At 54.9% G+C, this 14,253-nt stretch overlaps 4 protein-coding genes across 4 annotated transcripts; 2 read left to right on the top strand and 2 right to left on the bottom strand.

Moving 5' to 3' along the window:
• Positions 1 to 1,890: 1,890 nt before the first annotated feature.
• CABS01_11866 (major facilitator superfamily transporter) lies at positions 1,891 to 3,395 on the top strand (the record flags this gene model as incomplete). The annotated part of the gene is made up of 3 exons (XM_060545220.1): positions 1,891 to 2,151; positions 2,206 to 3,250; positions 3,304 to 3,395. The coding sequence occupies 3 exons, from the start codon at positions 1,891 to 1,893 to the stop codon at positions 3,393 to 3,395; spliced, it is 1,398 nt and encodes a 465-aa protein (XP_060397085.1).
• Positions 3,396 to 6,824: 3,429 nt separating this feature from the next.
• CABS01_11865 (uncharacterized protein) lies at positions 6,825 to 7,554 on the bottom strand (the record flags this gene model as incomplete). Its single annotated transcript, XM_060545219.1, has 2 exons — positions 6,825 to 7,201; positions 7,515 to 7,554. 2 exons carry the CDS (start codon positions 7,552 to 7,554, stop codon positions 6,825 to 6,827), a joined length of 417 nt encoding a protein of 138 aa, XP_060397084.1.
• A 1,041-nt stretch (positions 7,555 to 8,595) lies between these two features.
• CABS01_11864 (hexokinase) lies at positions 8,596 to 10,605 on the top strand (the record flags this gene model as incomplete). Its single annotated transcript, XM_060545218.1, has 4 exons — positions 8,596 to 8,692; positions 8,856 to 8,935; positions 9,011 to 10,388; positions 10,505 to 10,605. 4 exons carry the CDS (start codon positions 8,596 to 8,598, stop codon positions 10,603 to 10,605), a joined length of 1,656 nt encoding a protein of 551 aa, XP_060397083.1.
• A 613-nt stretch (positions 10,606 to 11,218) lies between these two features.
• On the bottom strand, positions 11,219 to 12,406 carry CABS01_11863 (acetyltransferase; the record flags this gene model as incomplete). Its single annotated transcript, XM_060545217.1, has 1 exon — positions 11,219 to 12,406. The coding sequence occupies one exon, from the start codon at positions 12,404 to 12,406 to the stop codon at positions 11,219 to 11,221; it is 1,188 nt and encodes a 395-aa protein (XP_060397082.1).
• Positions 12,407 to 14,253: the final 1,847 nt, after the last annotated feature.

The raw sequence follows: 14,253 nt of genomic DNA, 5'->3' as shown, positions 1-14,253 counted from the left end.
GTACCTACTCGGGGCCAGGGGATGGCGCCCATGGCCCTAGGCCCCCAGCCTCCCACTGATCTGATGGTTGGAAGGACTTTGCCAGGTTTGCTATTACGGCACACCGATACCCATCCCGGCACGCCGTCGCTCCGGTCGGGCTGTCAATGTCCCGGATCCTAGTCGCTGGCACCCTTCCGTTGCGTCGTGTTTGTTCCTGCTGTGGACAAATGTTACGAGGGTCCCACGCGTCCTGGATACCGCCAAACTCTTCTCCGCCTTGCCCACTGCGACCTAAGCTTCTCGAATCCGCGTAATTCCAATGGAAGCACTGCCCCCCAGCCCCGTCCGTTCGGTGGGCCTACGTTCCTCGGAGCAGCTTGGAGGCTCCGGACTGGCTACGGCCAGGTCCGAGTAACTTCTACCAGGAACATGGAAGAATGTGGACTGCATCTGCCGCGTGGACAGTCCCCAGTATCGCTGTCGCCGTGACGCCGTGGGCCGGGATATGTCCACGTGTCCGGAAGGGCGCCGTAGGGGTCCTTCGGGGCTCCGGCCGTTGCCCCCGAACGCATTGGGCCCGCGTCCAATCGCTCCCTACCCGCTTCTGGTAATCTGGAGACCTGTCGATTGAAACCGAGCCGTTATGGCCGGCAGCATCCTGACATACCGGCGGCCGGGTATCGGTGCGACGAGACATACCTTACATCAGACATGGTTTGGTGAAATACGCACTTAACTTCGACGCCGATTCATGGCGATTTGCGTGCATCCCTTGAGGATCTTTCTTTCTTTCATTTCATCCAATGCAATGTGCGGTCTCCCATACTTGCCATTGAGCTGAGGGGTGGTGAAATTGCCCTACATGCTTTCAACCAGCTCTATGTAAGTGCGGGGGGCATTCGAGGGAGGCTTTGCTCGCAAGTCTGCGTGCCGCTTCTCTCCCTTCCTGTCCCTTTTCTAGGCTTTGATACGCGAGACAACACGCCGTCTTCTTACGTGCCAATCGAAAGGAATGTGCAGGTACGATCCAAGTACACAGTACAATAGTCAAGTATCCTTCGATCAGTTCATGGTGAACAGCTGAGTGTGGCTAGTGTCCGCCACCAACACTTCCTTTCTCATTTCAAGCTTGGGCCGAGAGCTGGGTGCCAAGCTGGAAGCTACGGACGACGTCTCATTGGTCACAACTTTCTCCCTCCCGTCCGTACGCAGTACACGCTGGATCTGTCTCCGCTGGTTTGGAACAGCCGCGGTGGCAGCAACATTTGGGTTAAACTCAGGATACCAAGCCAGCCAAACTCTATCAGGAAGGGGAATTAGGGGACCGGCAGATCGCACGCAGAAAATGGCAGTCGCGGCAGGTACAACTGTAGGGGCCGCGTTACAGATTCAATAGCGCAGCCAAGCCACTGAATCAGCATGGCGTCCCATGTTGACGAACCTGTCCTCTTTTTCATCCGTTTCCAGACAGGGAAGCCTACCTAAGGTAAGCCGTCGCAGCTGCTTGCCGATTGATGTTTGGCAAGTGCAATTGGCATAACGCAGGTCCGCAGGTACCGTGCCGATGGGAGAGAAGGAACCAAAGAAAGAAGCGACTGCCCCTTGCCATTCTTGTTACAATGTGATAGTCTTCCCTCGACATCGATTCTGGGCCTCTGTCTCTTCCATCATTTCAGTACGCTCCAGCTTCCTCCAATAAATGCCAAGCTGAGGCGCCACCGACCAAAGGGCAGCTGAGACACCACGAATGTCAGGATATCCCAAGATACGCGACGCCTACTGATACTTGGCTCGTGGAATGCTGGTCTGCCGCGTCGACAGCCTTATTATACCGATCCAACGTCCCACAAGCTCTACAAACAAGACTTTACCTTTCTACACAACTTGGAAAGTCACACTTGCGGCAAAATGGCTTTCTACCAGATAAACCTGGCCGTTTTTGCGGCGGGCAACGGGTATCTGCTCTACCAGCAGTACAAGCGCCAGGAACAAGAAGTCATCGAGGAGCTGAAGCAGGAGGCTGCCGACTCGGAGGAGGGTTCCGACGGAGGAGATGTCGAGCATCAGCAACTGCTCTCTTCGCCCGTCGAATCTCAAAATGCAGTCCGCCAATTCCAGCTGGACTTCTTCCCGGTCTACGCCCTGGCAATGGCAGCGGATTGGCTCCAGGTAATGCGCCGTGCGACTACTATCATGGAATCAATCAGACTAACATAGGGACAGGGCCCCCATATCTATGCCATCTACAGATACGAGAAGAACATCCCCGAGAGGGTCGTGGCTGCTCTTTACGCTGCAGGCTTCGTGTCTGGCGCCATTTCCGCGTCCTTTGCCGGCGAGCTGGCAGATCGATACGGCCGCCGCCTTGCCTGCCTTACGTACTGCGCTACCTACATCCTCACCTGCCTGACGATGCTTACCGACAACCTCTTCATCCTATTTCTCGGCCGATTCGCCGGCGGTGTTTCGACGACACTTCTGTACAGTGTGTTCGAGGCCTGGCTGATTACGGAATACAACCAGCGTGGTCTTTCGCGGACGAACCTTAAACTAGGCTCCATCTTTGGCAACATGACCACCATCAGCTCCATCGTTGCAATCCTGTCTGGCGTCGTTGGTGACATCTTGGTCAACTCGCTGGGTGGCCGCGTCTGGCCTTTCATGGCAAGTGTGGTCTGCTCCGGGGCGGCCATGTGGTTGATCTTGAAGGGGTGGAGCGAGAACTACGGAACAAAGCAGCATGGCCCGGCAACAACATCACTCGCCGAGGTCAAGAGCGGCATCCAGATGATTCTGGCCGATATGCGAATCCTGTCATTAGGCCTGACGTCGACCTTCTTCGAGGGAGCCATGTACCTCTTTGTGTTCTTCTGGTCTGCTGCGCTGAAGAGCGCGCGAACCAAGGCTGGCTCAGACGAGGAACTGCCTTTCGGGCTCATCTTCTCCAGCTTCATGTGCGCTATGATGGCTGGATCTTCCTTCTTCTCGCTCTACACAAAAACACACTCCAAGGAGACGACATCGCTTATCCTTATGCTGGTCGTGCTAGTGGTGAGCTGCTGTCTGTCCGGAGCAGTCGTGCTGGACAATGAGAAACTGTTGTTTTGGGCGCTGTGCATGGTTGAGGCCAGCATTGGAGCCTACTTCCCAAGCATGTCCTTCCTGAAGAGTCAGGTTGTCGAGGACGGGGTGCGTGGTCGCGTGTACAGTCTGCTGAGGCTACCTCTCAACGTGTTTGTTGTCGTGGCGCATAGCTTGGATGAAGAGGGTAAGTTCCTAAGATAAGTCCAAGTATCGGAATCGTTGCTAACGAAGAAACAGGAGATGGACATCGAAACGCCGTCTTTATGACTTGCGCTGCTCTTCTTATGATGTCCTTTTTCATTGTCAAGAGGAACTTTGCCCAGGGCTAATTATAGATGAACGAGGATCAGTGGCACAGTGTCTATCTCCGAACGAAGTGAGGTTGAGTGAAAGGAATGGAGTGGGGAGTTTGGCAAGCAAAGAAGCATTACCATATCAATGGTATCGATGGTCCAGTGGGTAGAGAACACCATTGAGGAAAGTTGATGATACGTGGATGGGATTACTGCTACATACGGCATGGCACATACCTAGTGGAATGGAAATTTCTGGAAGTTAACAAAAGAAAAAGACCAAGTGTCCTGTCATGTCGCTCGTGTACGAGGCTCCCCCAGCTGGAGATGATATTGAGTGCCGGGTATTTTGTGGCAGCCGCCACCCAAATGCTGGGGAGCGACGTCGTGGGGGAAATACCTTCCGTGCTCCCATCGTTGTTGCCAGTTGGAGGCAGGGGCCTGGTGGTCACGCTGGGGGTTCCGTTTCATCAGCTCCCCAACTTCCTTCCTTTTTTGGGAGAGCCGTTCCTACCATACTCCCAAATACTCAAGTGTATGGAAGGTTCGTAACTTCGCCCACGGTCCAAGGCACATCGTGTGCTTTGTTTCTGGCCTTCCGTGTTTCCCAGCCTTTTCCCTCTTTTCAACCTCCTGTTGTCCAAGAAGTCAGGTTGTCGGCACTGGCCAATCTCAAGGCGGCCAAGCGCCATCTATCTTCCCCTTCCGTAACCGGCTCTCATTCACAGCAAGGCCACTGAAAGATCCTCTCCTCTCCAACGATCCAGAGTCTACTTTAGCAAGCACCCTGGCCCTGCAGCTCACACCGCACAGTTGGGCGGGACCCTGCAACGGTTCGATAGCGATCTGAGTGGTCAACCCAAATCTCAAATCCGGCGCACCCCCTCCTCCAATCCAATCCCAGGAGTGTTTCTTATGCGACAGAAGCGCTCGAGAAGGAGAACCCGCCTCGGCTGACGAGAAAGAGAGACGAGGGAAGAGAGACAGAAACAGAGAGGAGGGGACCAAGGGAAGACGGATCGACTTGCGCGCCAACCTCCTCTTTGCTCTTTACCTTCTCGTCTCGTCTTGCCTTGACCTGAACTTGACCTGTCGCCTCTTCGCTCGACTGTTTTGTTTCCTCCTGAAACCACCAATTTTTGAAGAAGCGGCCGTCCTATCTCGCCTTCAGTTTGTTCCACGTCAACCATAAGTAGTCCGACGGCGACCGCCCATTGTGCGACAGTCTACGCTAGCAAATCAGAGTAGCGTTCGATCTTCACACTCTGATCAGAATTACACGCTATCCGCACCACCACCACGGCGGACGGCTGCTACCATCATCATTGCCAAGACGAAAACCGGGAAGCTCTGGCCATAACTGTAGAAGCATCTTTGGACGCCTCGTTATCAAGATTGGTTCTGCACTTTGACGTGCCCCCCGATCTGTAAGAGGGCTAGACCACTGCATCTGGAGCAACTGCGTCACCTCACGCTACGGCGTCTCTGCCGACTTCCTTCGAACAGGACCAGCCAGGAAAGCCAATTCGTTGCGGTCGCATGACATACGACTGCAGGCACTAGCTGGGGAAGCAACAGCAGAAAAAGAAGACAGACCGAGCGACATTCGTTTTGGCACACGGAATGCTAAAGAAGAGGCACCCGCAAGCCGAGGAGCCCAGTTTATTAATATCAAGTCAAGCCACCAACGCTCTGAATCGAACACCACCAAGACGCACCAGGGAATCTCCCGACCGACTCAGATTTGAGACCCCCAAAGATCCGGGAACCCAGACCCAGCATCCAGGACCCAGCAGCCTAGAACCGAGGGACCCTGATCATCGGTCTGACGTGACGAGCGCACGACTATCACGAGCAATTGAACGAGACAAAGCGTTTACGATTTACTTTCGAGGCCACAAAGGACTCTAGATTCTTGCCCTCTCCGCCTTTTTCCTTTTCTCCAGTACGGAGTTCTCTTCTTCATCTCATAATTCCACAATTATCATCTTTTGATTTTATTCCCCACTAGCCCCCCCGCCGCCTGGCGCAACCCACGAATCCACGACAAAACGACACACGAGGACATCAGAATTTGGCGCAAACCCTGCAGAGGTCTTCCCACCTTTTGCGAGAGTCCAGTTTAGGTACACCCGGGATCCCCATATATGACCTCATTGGGGCGCCAGGCCTGGGTCTCCTTCGTCTATCCGCAGCGTCACACCCGGGAAACTAATTACAGACGGGCCGTTTAAACGTGTTCTGTCTCCTCCAAAGGGCCGAGAGGGAGAAATTCGGCGCCAAAGGTCACCACTGGCACCACCTGTCGCGGCTCGCCGCTGTTATTCCGTAACCCAAACGCCGCACACCATTACTGCGCTGCGTCTCGCAGGTTGCACTTGCACGCACCAAGGTCAATCCGGTCGCTTCACCGGAGCTAGATCCCGTCCCGGGCTACCTCACTTCAGTCTGGGACTCCCGTATAGGAGCGCTCAAATTGGTACTTTATCTCAGCAAAACGCTGGTGTTTTCGCAGTGAGGTGCAGCAACGCGCCCGCAGCGAGAATCCGAGCGTTTTCAAGCTGTCAATCACCGGCACACTGTCGGCCTACGTCCGGGGTGGAGGCGCCGATTGGCGCGCGGGTGCTCTTGGTGTCGATTATCAAAACCTCCAAGACCAGCAACAGCAGTCAAGGTCAACGACTGGGGGAGGTGATATTACCAACCAGAAAGACTTATCGAATATAGCTGCATCAGACGAGGCATTTGACGACGATACGCAGAGTATGAGCAAGTACGGGGTGGCGTTGAGGCAAGCTGGCAGTATCAATGGCGGCAACGTCGAAACTATCGACAACGAGACAAACAAAAGCGACGGTCACGTCAAGGGCCACGGACCAAGACACCGGAGAAGGAGGAGCAGCTTCCTGGTCTCCCATGGGGTCTCCTCATTTTGGTACGGCCTTTGCTCGGTGGTGTTTTTAGCACTCGTCCTAGTAAGTACCTCTGCAGCAGTGCAGATTCTCCTTCGTTGTATCCGTCGTTTCCCATCAGACAAACCTACCACACACTTCACACTACCTGACCATGGATCCCCATATCCCAAACCATTGCCCTGAACTCACACATAGTCTCTCAAAAGACTCAACGTCCCCGACCCCCTTGTTTTCTACCGGGCGACGGCGTGGTGTAGTTGCATGCGCTCATTTTCCGTGGGTTCAATTTTTCGTCTTGTGTTTGATCAAAGTCTCCCCACTTCCGGCATGTTCGGTGGCCCGCCCGGGTGTGGACAATTGTGGATGGAAACGGGAGCTTCTTCGGCGTAGAAGTGGGCCACCATGGGACGGGGGGTGATAGTGTCGCCTGTCAGAGACTCAGAGCCCTGCGAGTGCAGTGGGTGGTGAGCCGCCGCCAGCGTCAGTCTCGCGCGTGGTGGCCTGGCCGCCTGGGTGCCTTGGGTATGGATATGGTTGTTGTCCGAGTACCTTATCCCATGTCCCAAACTTGGGGGGAATTTTCCCCTGGGGCATATGCGGACTTCCACGGGGGCCCAGGTTTTGGGGAATCTGCTTGTTGGGGAGCAGGAGACATGGGGTGGCAGCATGCAGACGACTTGAGCCGGGAGAAGCGCCGGAGACTCTCATTGAGTGAATCTTCACCATGGATGGTCAAGCGGTTGGCTACCTTACCTGCCTTGATGTTTCGCACAGCTGCAGCAGACCAGGCCAGAACGAATAGCAGTGGGCAGGGAACTCGGTGAGGGAGAAACGGGCGAGAAAATCGAGCGAGCGACATGAGAGATGAGAGGCAATCGATGATCGGGACCTCGCCGGAACCCAATTGGGGCCAACGGCGGGGCCGAAGTTGAAGCCACGATCCAATGGCAAGCGGCCAGAGCTGCTTTCGGCTCCCGAGCTTTTGCCAGCAGGGCCATGGGCCAAGGCCAAGGAACGGAGCACTTGACCGGACTCTGCCGCCGCCTTCGTACCTCGTCGTCATGCCAAACTATGGGCAACTTGGGTGGCCTCTCTCGCTGAATTACGCTACTGGACCTACTTTGTACGGATACACACGGGCGCACGATTCCCCGCAGTACCTAGTCGACGCCCCTCAAGGGCAGAGCTGGTTCCAAGGATCAGGTTCCAGTTCCAGTTCCAGCTTTCCGCGGCGACGCATCTCGCCTCACATCACGCAGCTGTAGCCGTCCATTCACCATGCTGGGTCGTGCTGCAGAAGACCCTATTCTCGTCGCGCAGCTTGGTCCTCCGTCCGGCCCAACATCTGGAAAGGGAGAACAAAAAAGGTCTCGAGACTTGCAGAACTTGAAGGCCTGGATGTGACCCAATGGCATTTGCATCCCACATGCAGACCTGGGGCATCATCAACTGAGAGTTAGTCAACGACGACTCCAGTGGCAGGGTCTTGGTCATCGTCCCTGTTCCGTATCCTTGGCCTCGGCTTCGCTATTCTGGGCGACCTCTGTCGTGATGGCCAATTGCCAAAATGTCGTTGGACTTGTGTTACCCAAGGTGGAAGACAAGAGTCTTGGAGGCTTGGAGCTGGAGGAAAATCGTGTCTACGGATTGTAGCACGAGACGGACCACCTCAGTCACCCCACCACGACATTACCTCACTGCTTTCTGGTGGTGTTGAGTGCTGGCAAGGTACCTTGGCGAGTACCTACCTTACGGTCCTTACTTTGCATGCCTGTCGCCCTGCTCCATGGGACCAGCAACCATCAGCTCCACACCTGCTCCCCATGCTCCATGTTCGCTCCCATGCCAATTGAACCCCATCCCCCGTCCATTCCACTGCGATTTCGTCACATACATCATCCTCAGAGCTCCCCCAAAAACTTCCTCACCTTCGCTCTGTCTGACCTTCTTCTCCCATTGTCACACACCTTCCTCACCCTCCTACCTTACCTGGCTTTGCCTTGTTCGAATTCTCAAGTTCAAACTCTTTCTCCTCATATCTTTTCCCTCTCTTATCTGGAGAATCACTTCATCTTCCTCTTACAACGAAGATTGCCTTGGACTAATTTGTACCAAAACAGCTCACGCAGCTCTTCCTCCGAGACACCAAGCTCCTTCCGCCGCACCTCCAACTGCAGCTTCGCTCCTACTCATTCCCCTCTCACAACTTCTTCTACCCGCCTCCTCCCTTCTATTCTCCTTCGGCACAAATCTTCCAGGAGCCCGTCTGCGAAAATCCAGCGCCTTTTCCAACCACGCCGCCAATTTCCATACCTCTCACAATGGCGCTCGAAGCAGAGACAAAACGCGTCGTCGACCAGTTCGAGCTGTCCGATGCATACCTCAACCGTGCCGTCAGCGAATTCCTTGGCCAAATGCGTAAGTTTGCCCATTCTCCCTTCGCGCTCCCGCTCTCTGCAGGTATTCACCTGCGGGAACTGTCGTTGTCACGGCCGAATATTTGCGCCGGAAAAAAAAAAACAATCTTGCACGGCAATACTCAACAGTCGAGAAAAGTGAGCTGATTTTTGGCAATTCGCAGAAACTGGCCTGGAAAAAGATGGATCTAGCATGAGCCAGATCCCGACCTACGTCACTGGCGTGCCCAATGGTACTGAAAAGGTAAATTGTGCAGCAACGAAGCTTTGCATTCGCAAACCCACTTTGCGGGAGTGCACTTACTGACACTTGTTACAGGGCCTGTACCTCGCTGTCGACCTCGGCGGCACCAACTTCCGCGTGTGCTCCGTCCAGCTCAACGGTGACACTACCTTCAATCTCACATACAGCAAGGTCGCGATCCCCAAGGAGCTCATGGTCGCCAAGACCGCCGAGGAACTCTTCTCCTTCCTCGCCAAGCAGATTGAGCTCTTCCTTCGCGAACACCACGCCGAGCACTTTGAGCAGCACATTCGCCGCCGTCAAACCTACAGCGCCCCCGAGGGCTACCGCGACGAGCACGTCTTCCGCCTGGGCTTCACCTTCAGCTTCCCCGTTCAGCAGCTTGGCATTAACAAGGGCAACCTGATCCGGTGGACCAAGGGCTTCGACATTCCCGATGCCGTCGGCAAGGATGTCTGTGCTCTGCTGCAGGTCGAGATCGACAAGCTGCACCTCCCCGTCCGCGTTGCTGCTCTCGTCAACGACACCGTCGGAACCCTGATGGCGAGATCCTACACCTCTACCGGCAAGTCCGGCTCCATCTTGGGTGCCATTTTCGGCACTGGCACCAACGGCGCCTACCTCGAGAAGCTGTCCAACATCAAGAAGCCCATTGTCGGCGAGTTCGAGGCTGCTACTGGCGAGATGGTTGTGAACACTGAGTGGGGTTCGTTCGACAACCAGCTCAACGTATTGCCCAACACCCCTTGGGATGATGCTCTGGACAAGGCCAGTGTCAACCCCGGCATCCAGATGTTTGAGAAGCGTGTCTCTGGCATGTTCTTGGGCGAGATTGTCCGTCTGACCATCCTTGACATGCTCAAGGACGAGAAGCTTTCCCTGTTTAAGGACCAGAACTCTAGCTTCAACGACTGGAAGTCAACAACAAGCATCGGTGCTCAGTCCGGCATGTTCAAGCAGTGGGGCCTGGACAGCTCCATCATGTCCGTTGCCGCTGCCGACAACACCCCCGAGCTGTCAACCCTGAGACAGCAGCTGGAGTCCGAGATGCTGGTGTACAGCCCTTCGCTCGAGGATGCCCAGGCCTTCAAGGCCGTCGCCGGCTCCGTCGGCCGTCGCGCAGCTCGCCTGTCAGCTGTCGCCATTGGCGCCATTGTTCTCCAGTCCGGCAAGCTTGACGACGAGACGGAGGAGGTCATTGATGTTGGTGTCGACGGCAGCTTGGTTGAGCACTACCCCTTCTTCAGAGACATGATCTACGAGGCCCTGCGCTCCATTGAGAGCATCGGCCCCAAGGGTGCTGACAAGATCCGCATTGGCATCGCTAAGGACGGAAGTGGAGTTGGCGCCGCCCTCATTGCCCTTGTGGCAGCTGGCATGGAGAAGGAGGGCGACGTCCTGACCGAGTTCAGACAGAATGTCAAGAGGGAACTTGACTCTATCCCTGAACAACGTAAGTTACTAGTCACTGGAGTCGCCGAGACAAAGGGCGATCTCGACCGTGATGAACTTCCCGCTGCGATACATTGCGAGACTGTCGGCTAATCACATTTTGTGCGTGCGTTATAGGCGAAGAGGTGTCAACAACCAACACGGCATTGATCATCGGAGGCATCGTTGGTGTTGCAGCCATTGCGGCCGTCTGGTGGTCTCGGTATAACCGTCAATGATGAACGAAGTATAAGAGAGATGAATGAATGGGGGGCTTTGAGGAATGGGAAAGGGTGGAAGGAAATGTGGGAAAACCAAAACCCACCAGTCATTTGGGACAACCGACAAGAAGAGAAGGAGATGTTCTTCTTACTCCTCCTTGTCTGCGTCCCCATCCGTGTGAGCATCTTCTGTTTTCGGCATTGGGGATTTGATCATTTTCTTCATGATTCCACACACACAAAGGGGGAAAATACCGGAGTTGGGCCTGAGCAAAACAGAATAACCTTGCTTGCGTTGGGAAAGGTTTTTGTTCAAAACGCATTACCTGTTTAAATATTTGTCTTGTTTTTAATTTTTCTCTAAAAACGAAAGTTCAAAACGTCTATAGCAGGCTAGCCTCTAAATTTTGGGGGCGAATCTTTTCTAGTATTTTGTGTCTTTCCCCTTTCGCATCTTGTGATTTAGATGGTGAATGCCATGGAGTCAACCAGTGCTCGGGACAGTTCGGGGTTTGGGATGAAGCCGATCCTGCGTGTCCTGAGTACTCCCATTTGTACGTGACTGTCATTCTTCATCCTGCCGCCATCTGATTGTCTTGGCAAGATTCAATTCCACACGCCCCTCTTGCGCCTAACCCTGGAAAGCGGCAGCCGGGTAGGATCTATCCTTCTTCTTCCTCACTGTCGAGCTGCTGCGGGAACTCGCGCCCGAGCCGCCGCTGCTCTTGGGAGGCGCGAGCTTGGCCGATGCCATTTCGTCGGGAAGATCGTTCCACTCTGTCGCCGCGCGACGGTTCTGGAAGGATGTGCCCGAGATTGTCCTCGACAACGGTGGAGGAGGGGGCCCGCCGGCACCATTGCTTCCATTCATGGGTGGCAGGTTCGCGACGGCGGCGGTGGGACCTGGGATCGGCGGTGGTGCCGTGGCTCTGTCAGAGGATAAGGACTGTTGCTGCCCGCCGATGGAAAGAGGACCGACGGCGCGGCGGACGATCCAGGCTGAGTCCGGTCGGAGCTTGATATAGTACCCCTGCAGTGGCTCACCGTATCGCTCGAAGCCGCGGGCGGCGTACCAGCGCATGCCCTCCTCGTTGTCGGTCCAGACGTGGGCGTAGATGTGGCGGAGGTTGACGTCGGGGGAAGAGTTTGCGGCCGCGGCGACGAGATGGTCTACCACGGCGGTGGCCAGGCCATGTGAGCGGTATGGGGAGAGGAGGGCGAGAGACTGGATGTAGAGGGCGTGTTCGAGGCGGGTCGGGGTCGGGGTCGCGGACGGAAAGGGGGAGGGCTCGATGCGGGCGACGACGCCGCCGACGACGATTTCCTGAGAGAAGTTTGTGGTGGGTTGGTCGCGCCAGGTGACGACGCGGGAGAAGGGGCCCGTTAAGGCCGCGGCGTAAAAGGTTTCTGGGTAGGCTACTGGGAGGAGGAGGGAGTTTATGCGGCGGAGGGGTTGGAGGTCTTGGTCTGAGACGGGGCGGATCGAGGCGCTTGGGTGGAGGGGCGCCGAGGCTGGCGGTTGTGATGTTTGCGGTGTCGTTGCTGGAGGTGAAGTTCTCGGTGGTGTTGTCGTTGTTGTCGCCGTCGTCACTGAGGATTTGGGAGGAGGAGGTGGTGGTGGTGCTGTTGTTGTTGACGATGGTGGGGGTTTGGTCGTGGGAGGAGGGGCAGCTGCTGTTCCATTCGATGACGGCGCGGGGGCGTACTTTGACGCTGGGGGAGGCGGAGCGTAGGTGGGTTGCTGGCGGGGTTGGAAGAAGGATTTGATGGAGGACTGGGTCGGTGGTTGCTTCATTGTCGTGGTCTGGGGGAGAGACATGCTGTGTGTTGGGCGGAAGATCGTTCGTTTGCTTGACTTGTGAAGGAGGGAAATGTATTCATAGGTGAGTTGTCGAGACTGGAGGGAGGATTGCGCGAAAGAAAATGTGGAGCAGCAGGGTAGCAAGGTAGATTGAGCACTCGAGCTGGAGGGATGATACTCTGTCAAATAATTCCCGAGTAGACAGAACTCCAGTTGCGCGTGCGCTTAGGCGTGGGCATTTACACGCGTGCGGTACTTGAAGAGTCTGGTTTGGGATCTGGTGATGTCTCGTTTCTAATAATCCGGTGACGATGAATGCAGGGAAAGGGGGAAAGGGGAGTTAGGCGAGAGGTCTAGGAAGTCACTGTCTCTGAATGGTTGCGACTTTTTTTTCGGCTTGCAGGGCAGGTAGACGGTTCCTTGCAGCGAGACGGAAGGTGGTGCAAGTCGTGACTCGGTTTAGGTTTGGTGGCTCCTTCTCCCTGGGCTGTCTCTGGAAGGAGACAGGTACTCCGTACCTCGTACACCCTCAGAGGCTCAAACGGACAGATGCGTTCGGTCAGCCCCGATGTCAACTACTGTGTAAGAGTCTAAGAGATGCGGTCAGACGCGGCTCTGGAGGCTCCGGCGGGAGAGCGAAGACTCCACCGGCTCGCCCCTTGAGTAATTGCAGGGAGACGAATATCAGATATGGTGTTGTGCTAAAGATATCCTGTATTACATGCACTCCGTATTCCGTACTTGTATAAAGAGACCACGAGACCAATTGGAAGAGCGCCGGGGATTGGTAGTGCCAAAAACTACTGCATGAACTTCAGAGACTGATGGATGGTTAGACTCTCTGAACGAATCATGGAACAATAGCGAACCCCTGGCAAACCGCCGTCTTGACTCGACAATGACGATGTCTGCTGCATACTCACCAGCGTGTTCTCTTGGAAGGAGGGAGTGCATCGGCGAGGGTAAAAAAGAGGTCCGATCAACTATCAACACAACACCTAGTAGGTGAATCGATCTCTTCCACAGAAACTGAGGTAGGTAGTTGCTGCTCTCGAGATTACCTAGGTTGAGAGCGCGAGGTGGAGGGTAGAACCATAGCCGCTCACTATATGCGGAGCTTGTCTTGTTACCGCTATCAGTGACTCTGTCGTCCCCTCCCTTACGGCTTTTTTGCAAGTCGTCTGAGGATGTCCTCGGAGTAGGTATTCCAATCAAAGTATCCCGGAACGAAGTTCATGTTGAGGGTAGTTGTTGACCGGTATTTAGCCCTTTGGACCCCTGTGCACCTTGGCTATGGCACCTAGGCGAAAAGGGGACTAAAGTCAGGCACATGCATGCGCCGATGGGGACACTGTATCCGCTCCGTAGTTTCCATGACGGGATCCTTAGATGGGATGGGATGACATCCAAGCCCGTCTCCCTGTTCTGCGAGCGTGTTTGGCAGCGTGGATGTAACTGAAAGTGCATGGGTGCATAGGGTTATCATTTCGTTGCTATCTGCAAAGAATCCGGGTGCCGTGTTGGATCGGAGGGTGGAAGAGTCTGGGGAAAGTTGTCACCGCTCAATGATTTCTCTTTGGACTTTTGTCTTGATTCCAGAAGGATGCTTACATCATGCTACAACGGAAGCCATCCAACTGAAGATATGACACCTTGGACTTTATTATCTGTTGCATTTACTATACCTTATGTAAGGTAATTATTGTGAGGAAGCTACTGGGTTGTAGGTTGCCCGATGGGTTCCTGCTTCATTTGCAAGTGGTTGTGAACTTGTGAGTGAGGCGGCCCGCAGATCGACGTTGACACTTTTGGGAAGTTGCTTCCGGGCTTCCTACCAAAGTCGCTGTTTCCCGCAATTCCCTTGA

The sequence above is a fragment of the Colletotrichum abscissum genome (genome assembly GCF_030869225.1).
Source record: "Colletotrichum abscissum strain IMI 504890 chromosome Unknown Scaffold_34.1, whole genome shotgun sequence".
Lineage (NCBI taxonomy): Eukaryota > Fungi > Ascomycota > Sordariomycetes > Glomerellales > Glomerellaceae > Colletotrichum > Colletotrichum abscissum.
Note: the sequence above shows the minus strand (reverse complement) of the source record. Positions and strands in the feature narration are given on the sequence as shown.